The 12,954-nt window shown below is 40.4% G+C and overlaps 1 protein-coding gene across 4 annotated transcripts in view; it reads right to left on the minus strand.

Annotated features, from left to right (window-relative positions):
• The window catches only part of acvr2ab (activin A receptor type 2Ab), a 95,336-nt gene that overhangs the window by 31,095 nt on the left and 51,287 nt on the right, over positions 1-12,954 (minus strand). For all 4 annotated transcript variants that reach the window (XM_060918803.1, XM_060918806.1, XM_060918804.1 and 1 more), the window contains exons 2-3: positions 8,855-9,062; positions 5,965-6,068 (exon numbers count right to left, since the gene is read on the minus strand). In XM_060918803.1, the coding sequence (XP_060774786.1) occupies positions 5,965-6,068; positions 8,855-9,062 (312 nt within the window). The remainder of the gene's footprint in view (positions 1-5,964; positions 6,069-8,854; positions 9,063-12,954) is intronic.

A 12,954-nucleotide genomic window follows, 5' to 3' on the forward strand; every position in this document is an offset into this window, starting at 1 on the left:
AGGCTACGTCTACATCAGATCCGTCACGAATATCCTGACGAACGTGGTCGTAAAACGGCGAATGAGAAAATATGCTCGTTTTAAGGAGCCAAAAGTGAATCCTAATTGTTCTTGCTTATGTATGAAATCTTTTCCCGCTGTGATTCACCTTAAAATGGATGTTTTGTTCAGTTTCTGTTGTTAGTCATGCAGTTCGTGCTGCCTAAAGAGAAAGTAAATAGGTGAAAAACTGCTGTTGCCGTGAAGTCAGTGTACGAGTATTAAAACAGATCCTGTGCTCTGACGGCACTCACTCATTCTGTACAGAGATCAGCTCAGCAAAGCCCCACTTCTCACTTTCCAAAACAAAAAATCTCCCACAAGCCAGATGTGGCACAAAGCAGCCGCTTCACAGCGCGGCGTGTTCGGTTAGCTAACGCTGCACCTGCTGTGGGCCATATCTCTGCCTGTTAAATAAGACGACTTAAACACTCTCTTTAATGTAATTGCCCTCTTGGGGTTGAGCCCTGAGAATACAAGTGCTGATCTAGGAGCTGTTCTATCCATTCAGCTCCTCATGAACTGAATTACATTCCTAATGGAGGCAGATCCTGAATCAGCACTTCCTCTCAAGTTTTCACGTGATCTCTTGAGATACAACGGTGCATGCTGTTATAGGATGACGATCAACAACAGGGTGGTGCGCTATGGCTCAATATAAAGCAGAGGTACTGTGATACCAATCATAATACATGGGGCCAAATTACTCAATTCTGATTGGTCAATCAAGGAGGGATTTTTTCCTGAACACGGGGCTGTATTTCTGAAATGCTATTGGCTAGTTCGTTGCTTGGTTACAGTTACAAAAATTAGCAAATTCTCCTTTTAGATCAAGCACAGAGTTTTCTTGCATTTAGCAATCAGCTTTTGTAAAGAAGTTTCAAGAAAATTTTGTAAACCACTTTCAAAATCCTCGTGTCGTGATGAAAGACGCTTTAGAAACTGATTCAAACGTGCAAGATAGTCTCGCGCACTGATTGGTTCAGAAAACGTGACTGACAAATGTTGTGAACTTGAATGGCTTCCCAAGTATGAATCTGGCCCTACATATTATAAACAAATAAAACGTATGGTTCCTCGTAAAATTAAGGATCAATTTCACTCGTGATTTCAAAGTTTTGAAATTTTCAAAACTTCAAAAATCACTTGTGAAATTAATCCTTAATTTTACTCGGCCCCATACGATTACCTATACTCACGTCATGTCATGACAGGGTCTCTGCACATTTCTGACCAGCAAAAATAATACTTTTTAAGACCATTTTAAGACCACTGAATATAAAAAATAAGACCACTACCACGGAACAAATACGTACAGTAAAAAAAAAAAAAAAGCACACTCTAGGTTAAGTTCAAAGCATTTTTTAAAAATAAATAAGTGCATCTTCTGCAGAACCCACAGTATTTCTGCCTTCAGCGTAGCGGTTGGGGCGAATGCCGCGAAAGCACTTGTGCCGGGACCCGGAGACCAGGGCTCGAAATTAACTTTTTTTCGTTGTGTCCCCCAGTGGTCCCGAATTCTGTGTTGTATTGTCCCGAATGGAAGCAATAGTGTCCCCATTTTTTTCCTCTCTGAAATAACCAGTGGTTAATATTATCATATGAAGTTACTATTATATTTGTAACTATGCGATTTTGAACCCTTTATATCATTTTTACAATAAGTCACAAGACACAAGCGACACATGTCCTATACATCATCTACTTCAAAATTACAGTTATTGCATTTTCAGTTTATTAAACTTTGGCGATCTCACTGTATGAATAGATACCCGTTTATTTAAAGGGGCCAACTAGCTCATTCAGAAAATGTTTCAACTCCCTACATCTGCAGTACACTCATATCATCTCTAGCCGCTTTATCCTTCTACAGGGTCGCAGGTAAGCTGGAGCCTATCCCAGCTGACTATGGGCGAAAGGCGGGGTACACCCTGGACAAGTCGCCAGGTCATCACAGGGCTGACACATAGACACAGACAACCATTCACACCTACAGTCAATTTAGAGTCACCAGTTAACCTAACCTGCATGTCTTTGGACTGTGGGGGAAACTGGAGCACCCGGAGGAAACCCACGCGGACACAGGGAGAACATGCAAACTCCACACAGAAAGGCCCTCGCCGGGGCTCGAACCCAGGACCTTCTTGCTGTGAGGCGACAGCGCTAACCACTACACCACCGTGCTGCCCCTGCAGTACACTTTAGTTGAAAATAAGATCCCTTTTATGTTCATTTCATCTACTTATACCTTGAATATCTGTTGGCACTTATAAGGCCAACTTATAATTTTCACCATTACCGTTATCCATTTTATGAACTTTCCGTTATCCATTTTATGAACTTTCCGTTATCCATTTTTTCCGTTATCCATTTTATCCATTTTTTCCGTTATCCATTTTATCCATTTTTTCCGTTATCCAGCCACATCATTCCTGTTGTATTTTATAACGTGTCTAACAGTGTTCATTAAGTTCATTCAGTTGCTAGCGTTGCCTGCAGACCAGGCGATGACACTTTGGATCCTGAAGGTCCCGGAGACGTTATGTCTGGGCTTTCAGTTTCTTCCCCGCGGTCGGTCCGCTTCAACCACTTCAGCATTTTTGTTCTGGCGAGAGTCGGCGCAGCGTGTGCGGTAGCAATTCCATTCCAAGTCCATATAATGCGGACACCGGCCGAAGGTTCTAGAACAGAATGCGCTGCTCTGTAGCCTACGGATGCAGGTGCATCGAAAGTGTAACTACTATGTATTTTTCGCTGTTAACGTTTTAAAATTAAAATTGACAAATTAGGTGAATGTCTACGTATGTGTTACGGCTTTGTAAATAATATTAATGTAGAACTTTTTTTCTAGATCTATTTTTTTCCATTGTCCCGGGATTGTCCCAGATATAATAATTTTGTGTCCCGATGACATTTTTTATGGTCCCCGGGACGTCGGGACACCGTTAGTTTCGAGCGCTGCCGGAGACGCTAAAGCTGGCGTTGCACTTTTTGTGACCGTAGAGGCGAACATTGGCATGAGGACTGTTGTTGCCCGACTAGCAGCATAGCGCATATGCTTTTCCCCTTTCGAGTGTGCGTCAAGGGCTTTACAGCCCATTGTTGTTAACTTGATGTCTTTCCGACATACCTTACATCTCGCTTCATATTCTGAAGCTGCTGTTGTTAGCCAACTTTTGTATTTTGGCTCCTCAAGCCACTTGTTACTAAACTTACACTTCCCCATCTCCGCTCATGTTCAAGTTCAACCACTTCTTCCTCGTCTGCTCTACTCTCAATGGTTCTACTACATGGATAAAAGAACACACTGCCCCCTGTGGCGTGGTTCCTGTGCTATTAGGACTAGTGCTAGACACACAACGGCTCTTGTGCTACTTGTTCAGCATCTTGATAACAAACGACGCTGGTTGAATAAATAACGTTAGCGCGGAAAAAAAATCCAGACATATGTTTTTTTTTTTCATTTACCGTAGGCTACCCGGATGAAATTTAATACCTCCCATGTGAAATTTAATACCATAGCTCAAAAAATAGCGAAATATAATGCTTTTTAAGACCTTAAAAAACATATTAAAAATAAGACTTTTTAAGACTTTTTAAGGATCCGCGGAGACCCTGCATGAAGTGACTCATCTTCTACAGCTATTTAAACAGAGATTGGATTTTTCTTTAGATATTATTCAAAAAAAAAAAAAAAACCACCACAATGTGCTCTGAGAGCACAATATCCCCTGCTAGCAACTATACCTATGCTATAATTGCTTAATACACCCTCATGAAATTGTCAAAAGTACAAGTTTGGTAATCACTCTTGTAAAACATGACCGAATTTAACGAAATTACAAAATGCGCAACCCTGACATATAACAAACGATGCTGCCAAGTTTGTTGAAATTCCTCCAAAACCTGTGAGCGGAGTTGATTTCACAAGGTGAACACCCTTCCCGGGACGGCCGGTCAGACAGAAATAGCCACGACATAATCCCTCTTCGGGCCTTTCGGCCAGCAGGGGATAAAAACTTTTTGCCAAATTACATAGAATTCCTCCAAAAATTGAGAGGGAAGTTGATTTCAGAACGCAAGCACACCTTGATGAAATTGCCAAAGTTTGTTAATAATCAAGGGCATAACTCTGGTAAAATTTGCCCAAATTAAACGAAATTTCAATATGCGTATAACTGTCATACAACAAAGCCTTTTGCCAAGTTTGGTGAAATTCCTCCGCAGATTGTGAGAGGAGTTGATTTCAGAAGAAAAGTACACCCTCATGAAATTGTCAAAGTACAAGTTATTTCATCAAGGGTCAAAACTCTGGTCAAATTTTCACAAACGAAATTAAAATCACAATACGCGTATTACCGTCGTATAACAAGGCCTTTATCAAGCTTCGAGAAATTCGGCCAAAAATTGTGACAAGTTGATGCCAGAAGGAAAAAACACTCATGAAATTGTCAAATTATAATTTTGTTAATCCAGGGCTGTAACTCTGGTAAAATGTAACAAAATTGAACGAAATTACAATATGCGTACTACCAACATACAACAACGTCTCTTGTCAAGTTTCGTGAAATTTCTCCAAAAAGTGAGCGTGGAGTTGATTTCAGAATGTGAGCACCCTTCCCGGGACAGACGGACAGAAATAGCCACGACATAATCCCCCTTCGGCCAGCGTGGAATATAAATAAATAAATATCAACCAACCTAAACAAAGTAATTAAATTAATTAGTAGCTCCTTCTACTTTCATCAATCTTTGTTAAATTTTAAGAAAAATGTTAAGTCTTATATGTATAATGTTATGACTTCTATTGAGAATGAGTTTTTTAAAATTAATTTTTGCATTTTATTTTTATTAGTATTATATCTGTCACATCTTGTATTATGAGGACCACAATGGAAATAAGTTTAACTTTTGTGTTATCCCTGGCAATATCTACAGTATAATTTTTTTTTGACTCGTTTATTTTGGATCATCATTTTGTACTTTTTTTTAAAGATATTTTTTGGGCTTTTTTCACCTTTATTTGGATAGGACAGTATAGAGACAGGAAATGAGCAGGAGAGAGAGAGAGAGACGGGGAGGGATCAGGAAACGACCTCAGGTCGGAACCGAACCCGGGTCCCTGGATTTATGGTATGGTGCCTTATCCACCTGAGCCATGACACCCTCCATTTTGTACATCTTTGACATTTTTATGTACTGTATTCTTGCCAAATAAATCAAATAAAAAAAAAAAAGCGCCCACGCCACACTAAAACACAATGGTGGACAGAACAGCTAATTTTTTTTTTTCTTTGTGCCAAGACAAGCTACTTGCCTGAAATCGCACTCTTTTCTTCAGGTAAACAATGGAACAAGGCAAGCATGTCACTAAAAATGTAGCTCGCCATTTACTGCTTGCCTTAATCTGGAAAATACGCCATTAAAAGCCTGTTTGAATTTGCTGTCATTCAAGTGTGATTACCTAAACAACTTTCAAAAGGGTAACCGGAACGCTAATTTATAACCACCTTCTTTTACTCGTTACCAGATATACCGACGCTATAAATTCCTTGTGAGAAAGGTCTGCTGCCCCTGCTGCTAAATGAGTGAACGCAGAGGGCTTATCTGCCACGACAGCGCCGTGAGAACGGTTCTGATGTTTGATGGCAGAAGATGAATACCCTCATGCGCGTCTAAACTAAACACCCTTCTGTGTCTGTCAAAATGGCAGACTACCTTCAAAATTTCCATCAATGCTATTAAAATTCTGCAAACGACAGGAAATTTTTGGTTAACGCAACCAATGGATGGATGATGTTCAGTGACAGTTTGCAAAAAATAAAAGATCAGTATAAGTGTTAACAAATTTGTAAAAATCCAGAGTCCCGCCTACTTCTTTCTATTATAGTTGTAGGGATCTTTGTGTGTGTGTTAGTTACTCACTCGGTATAGCTTCAGGGCTGTAGTAAATCTTCTCGTTGCACATGTTGCCCTCACAGCAGCAGAAAAACACTTCTGGGTTGTCCTTCCTCTCCACACACTCACTACTGCAGAGACACAAACACAGAGTGAAGTGTGTTTTTGTTTTGTAGCATTTATGTCTGCTGGCATTTTGCACTTTACTGCGCACACACACATGCCCTTTCCCTCTCGAGCAGTTTGAGATCCTTCAGCACATGATCTTCCACATGAATCCCTCTTCCTCCCTCAGGCCACAAATTGCTTCGCAAACAATTTGGAGTCAACAATGAGCGACAGGTTGCGCAGCCGTCTGAGGTACAACGCTACGCACAATAAGAAAATCCCACAAAATACTCCGTGTCCGAAACCACTCACTCGTTCACTACTCCCTATATAGGGAATTACTATATAGAGGACTATATAGTGAGCTCATTGGTAAAATAAAAAACACTCACGCTTTCGGACACTACTCCGTCGCGGTGTTATTTACGTCATTACTGTCGCACAATTAAAACGTGCCAGATCAGTCGGCTGATGGGTTTTCAAAATAATAAATACGTCCATGTATTTTTGCGATAAATCCATATTATACTGAGCGTATTTCCCACATTAATAAATACAAAAGTACTTTGTGTCTGCTGCATCTTTCTTTCTTCTCTGCCTTTTATTAAATCATACTTGAGGCTTTTGATTTGATTTCTTTTCAGCCCATCGGTTGTACACTACTTTTCACGATGCATTGTGGGATACTTTGAGTGCACTATATTATACGGTGTAATAATTCTCACGATACAAAATGGCAACCTCACTATACAGTCCACTATATAGTGAGCAGGGAGTGATTTCGGACACAGGGACTGACTCCGGTTCCACTTACTGTGTAAAACACATGCAGTAGCTCACATTTCCGAATGGGATAAACCTGACGCTATGGGGTTTACAGCAGGATCCAGGGCTGTCAAATACTTTTACATTATAAATTCAATTAAGCACTTGAATGAATATGAAAATTAAATGAGCTAATAACTATCTTGCCGAAGACAGAAATGGCACGAGCAGCAGAGCTAAACTGCATTCATATCACAAAAATCTATTACACATTTATTCTTATTTATCCACAGTAAAATCTACACACTCAAAAGTTTGGACACACCTAATTCAATGTTTTTTCTTTATTTTTATTAATTAACACACACTTCATGTCTTAAAGCAATGATGGATTTCATTTCTCTTTACTAAGTTGAGTGATTCTTGACATAATATGCATGGATTACTACCAATTCAGCTGTGGTGTAGAATAGGGCTATTTACCGTTTGATCTCCAACACATTAAGGTGGCAAGAAACTCGTCCAGTAATTATCTTTTGACGAGGCACACCTGTTAATTGAAAAGCATTCCAGGTGACTACCTCATGAAGCTGGTTAAGATAACGCCAATAGTGCGCAAAGTGTCAAGGTAAACGCTGGCTATGCTGAAGAATCTGAAATATGAAACATTTGGGTCATGTTTCAGATGTTCGATCATAGTTTTGATGTCTTCAGTGTTGTTCTACAATATAGAAAATAGCCACAATACAGAAAAACCGATGAATGAGTAGAGTAGGGGTGTACAAACTTTTGACTGGTACCGTAGATTATATAAATGGAATAATAAAAAGATCACAATATCTACAGCTCAGAAAAGCACACCATGACCTAACTTATCATAAAGTCGATATTTTATTTTTTTCGCAGTCCAAATCCTGCGCTCTGATTGGCTGGCGAGCGGGTCCGTATCCTAAGGTACGGACTCCAGTTACAGACCTCTGGCGACTCGCTCGTTCACAACAAACATAGTAGCATTTTTTGTCAACATTTCTTTTTTTTTTTTTAAATAAGATATGTTTATAAAGATTATCAAAAATCTTATAAATTTTTGCCAGCATTTCTCAGGAGAATAGCATTAATTTTACAACATGGATAGCAATCACGACAGTGTTCACAGTGAAAGCGAGTTTTACTACCCTGAGGAAGAAGAAATAAAAGAAAACATTTCAGGAGAAAGCTAAAAACCTGTAACTGTTGCTAACGCTGAGCAAAAACATGGCTGAATCCTGAATGACTCAATTTTGAATAAATAGGGGACTACATAGGCAGCAAAATGTAGTTTTTTTCCTGCCATGGAAGTGCACTCATATACCGAGGAGGAAGCCGTGAATGAGGATTCAAAATGGCGGCTCGGCTCGGTTTTCCCTTTCGGGCGCTCTCGTTTTCTGTTACAATTTGTTAAAGAAAAAAATATATATATATTATTTACCAGCTTAAGGTCGGTCCGTATGGTGAAATACCGTGACCTCGACCTTGAATACTGACCTCGGCCCAGAGGGCCTCGCTCAGTACTTTCAAGACCTCGGTCACGGTATTTCATGATACGGACCTCCTTTTGTCCAGCTACATTTCCTACAACGCACACCACAATATAACGTATTTATTGAATTATGTATCACTTTTACATTTTATATTGTTATGCATTTCTTCTTCACATGTGATTTTCGAGGATTTATTTGTAACAGTTTCCTATTCAGCATATCCTGTGTGTACATGATGTAATGCGTTGTGTTGAGAGCCTCCAGTGATTTGATGAAACTCAGAACTCAATATTTATTGAGAAAAGTGACTGAAAAAAAGCAAAACCCTGAACATACGACACAAATGAGGTCCATTTACTCAGAACAAAGCACTTCCTGTAAAACTTTATATAAAAAAAAAAAAAAAAAAAAAAAATTTACGAGATTTTGGAAGAAGATTTGCGTTCGGCAACACGTGATGTAAACACTATTATAGAATTTTTCTTGGGTTTAAGCCCTGGCTGTGTGCATGACGTTGTGTATACCTGTCGTAGCAGTTGACGTCGTCGAGCCAGCAGCCCTGTTTGACGAGCTCGATGGTTCCCGAGCTGTTCTTCCATGTGGAGAAACAGTGACGGCGCTTGTCTTTCTCTCCGGCACACGGCTCGATTCCACTGCGGTTCGTCCGGTCTTTCTCCCAGTTGGAGTTGTAGAACATGCACTCTCTCGTTTCTGATCGGCCCAGGATCGCCCCTGAGAGATTGGGGGGGGACACACCAAAAAAACAAAAACACACCTGTCAATGAGGCGTTAAAGTCAAACAAGAGTAATTAGTTATTCCGAGCTGTGGTATCATGAACAAACTGACATCACAGCCACAACTATTGAATGTACCTGTAAATGGATTTAAAAAAAAAAAAAAGCCTCACAGGCTGTAGCTCATACCGGCCACTCTTCTTGTGTGCGAGTTTGAAATTTCAGACGCCCATAAAATCATAAATATGACAGGTGCCGCCACCATCTTGATAACTTATGCACACGCATCTGGGAAACGTTGTATGCGAGTTTGATCGAAATACGATCAATCCTGTCAGAGTAGCAGCGATTTCTGTAAATTGTGGATGGATGATGACAGATGACGCGTGATCACATAAGCTCATCCGGCCTGGCCTGTGGCCCGATGAGCTAAAAATTGCATTAAATCAAGAGTAAAATACTTCAGGACCTGTAGTTACTGGAAAAAGAAACAACTTCAGGGCACTAACGGTACCTCTGCTCCATATCAGGTCACGTCACACCACCCTGTCGCCGATTACTTTCCGATAAGAGCATGCCCCTGGGGGTTTTATTCTACACAGTATACATTTAACAGTTATTCCATGAAATCGAGTCATACATGAGCTGATAGCTGACGAGGCGCGTAGCACAGAGTTGTCCATAAGCCATGTATGATGAGATTGAGTGGAATAACTTTTATTCTATCCACATTCACTGGATTTTGAGAAGGAACATTATTTTTTGCAAATTTGATGAATTTAAAAAAAAAAAAACAAAAAAAAACGTTATACAAAATGCCTGACAAAATTTCTGCTTAGAATGTAAACAAACTAGTGAAATGACAGGAGCAATTTGTGAAAAACGTGATTATAATACTTGGGGGGGGGGGGGGGGGGATATCTTCTCATCAAAACACTTTTATTCCATATTTTGTTGCCTTTTTGTATTTTCTGGGGTTTTGTTTTCAAGTAGAGTTTTTATTTTGTCCTCGGTTGGTTCAGCAACACGCTCCGCCATTTTGTTTTTCTCGACTCACGCTATACGAGCTGATCGGTTACTCTTCTCCTCGGCTATCAGAGTGCAGCGAATGTGGATAGAATAAATGGTGTTATTCAGAAAAAAAAAAAAAGTCACTTTGCTAGCAAGCCAAAAAGACATAAAAAGCAAACTGAAAGTTGATGTTAATTTTGTTTTCTTTTTCCCCAGACAGCCGAATATGGGTTAATAAGCAGCACTTATTTTTTTTTCGCGGTCGGGTTTCCATCAAATCCTGCGCTCTGATTGGCTGGCGAGCGGAGGTCCATAACCAGGGTCCGTATCGTAGGATACGGACCCCAGTTACGGACCTCTGGCGACTCGCTCATTCACAAAAACAACATGGTAGCATTTTGTGTCAACATTTATCTTTTTTTAATAAGATTTATTTATAAGATTATCAAAAATCTCAAATTTTTGCCAGCATTTCTCAGGAGAATAGCATTAAATGTTACAGCATGGATAGTCATAATGACAGTGTTCACAGCGAAAGCAAGTTTTACTACCCTGAGGAAGAAGAAATAAAATAAAAACATTGCAGGAGAAAGCTAAAAACCTGTAACTGTTGCGAACGCCGAGCAAAAACATGGCTGAATCCTGAATGACTCCCATTTGTATAAATAGGGGACTACATAGGCAGCAAAATGTAGTTTTTTTCCTGCCATGGAAGTGCACTTGTATACCGAGGAGGAAGCAATTTGCATTACAGCCGTGAATGAGGATTCAAAATGGCGGCTCGGGTCTGTTTTCCCTTTCAGGCGCTCTCGTTTTCTGTTAGAATTTGTTCAAGAAAAAAAAACATTATTTACCAGCTTAAGGTCGGTCCGTATGGTGAAATACCGTGACCTCGGCCTTGAATACTGACCTCAGGCCAGAGGGCCTCGCTCAGTACTTTCAAGACCTCGGTCACGGTATTTCACCATACAGACCTCCCAGGTGGTAAATAACATCCCTTTTAATTTGACCTATCAGAGGTTTGTCTTTTCCACACCTGCGGCTTTCAGCCGCCTTTTCTGCATTACTTACCTTTATTTTTGACATCATTTCTTGTCCCCTCTCCTGTTCTCACACACACACTCACCCAGTCAGTTTAAACACAATATCATGATTCACAAACATGAATATCAGCATGCACACGCGCGCTCTCTCTCTCTCACACGCACACACAGAAATCTGTTCAGTTCATTTGCCTGAATAAATAACAGGGAGGTCAAACGGAGGCTGAACAAACAGAGCAAGAGGCAGCAACAAAAATGCTTCAATATCATCATCAATCTGCAGAGAGAATATGATAAGTACAGCTCTGCATAAACATGCCTAGTGACACACCTGAGCAGCACACTCGCACTTTCTCCACCTACACACTGCTGAACAATCACTGCAACTGAACCTGAATTAGCCCAACAAAGATGAGGTCGATTAGAGACAAGGCCTTTTCACAACAACTATAGTCTTGACTAAAACACACCTCAGTGTGTTCAAGTTTGCATCCCTCCTTAGCTTCTGGGTGAAAACAAATCCCAGGTTGTCTAAATGCAGCCTAAATATTCCAGCTGTCGAATCAGCAGTTATCTCAAAAGGTTTACATCCTCAGTGACATGCGTTCATTAACCCTCTGGGGTCGAGAGCTTCGCCGGTGAAGCTCGGCAGGTTTAGAATGAGCAGGTCATGTATTCAGATAAATATCTTTGTGATTTTTTTAATCATACGACAAGTATGATAAATGTGTTGAAACTTGACATTTTCCTGTGCGCCCACTGCCAAATAATATTTTTAAAATGACCTAAATTAGATTAAACATAAAACTTGTCACCTTACTCAGGTCACACCGGAGTCGGCACGCTGAGCGTCCACTTATGCACTCATAAGACTATTATTTCACATGGTAACGGCATGATAATCACTTTCGCTCTTTTGGTTTCGATTGGTTTCTAATAAAATATGGAATTTTGAAACTTCCACATCATTGCATTCCGTTTTTATTTACAATTTGTACTTTGTCCCAACTTTTTTTGAATCGGGGTTGTAAAACTTGTTGCGAAATGGCACGCAGATTTTTTGCACCTCAGATGATTCAAGACAGCAATTCAGTTCAGTCTTGAGAACTGCAACACTGATGAGTGATGCCTTTTTTTTTTTTTAATTTAAAACTTCGACTTGATCCAGCCAAAGATCAGCTCAAGTAAGTACATATTTCTTCTATTTATCAGCAGCAGATCGGTTGATATGCGTGCGCTGGAGTGCATACACAGGAAAAATGACTGAGCAGTTCTTCCCGATTTAAAAGTATTTTCCTCAAAAATAGTTCATTTTGCTCTACTTGGAGTTTCGAGAGAGTAAAATTTGGAGTTGGAGCAAAACTACAGAGCAATTGTGTAAGAGTTGGTTGTGGCTCTGAACTGAGTAAAATATTAGCCTGGGCCCGCCCATCCTAAGCGTGACGCAACACGAGGGCCTGCTGCGAGCTTAGTCTGGCCAGGCAAGCTATCTCCAGCTCTTCCAAGCTCCCGAAAAATCGGGAACCAATCAACTTTGAGCATCTCCAACGGCCCTGGGTAGAGGCGTGTTCAAGGCAGTGACGTAGTAGAACTGTGACCGGAAGCCATAGATTGTTTACAGAATCTATGCCGGAAGCGCTTCATTCACATCACGAACATGGAGCAGCGGCAAGCCTTTAACACAGCGGTAGATGCTGTATTGAAAGCATTCAACGGGAAGTTCTCATTGAAAACGGAGCAAAGAGCAGCCCTGGAGATATTTATTGAAAGGAAGGACGCTTTCGCCTTGCTCCCGACCGGCTTCGGTAAGAGTTTAATCTACCAGTTAGCCCCCA

The sequence above is a fragment of the Neoarius graeffei genome, chromosome 4 (assembly GCF_027579695.1).
Source record: "Neoarius graeffei isolate fNeoGra1 chromosome 4, fNeoGra1.pri, whole genome shotgun sequence".
In the NCBI taxonomy this organism is placed as follows: domain Eukaryota; kingdom Metazoa; phylum Chordata; class Actinopteri; order Siluriformes; family Ariidae; genus Neoarius; species Neoarius graeffei.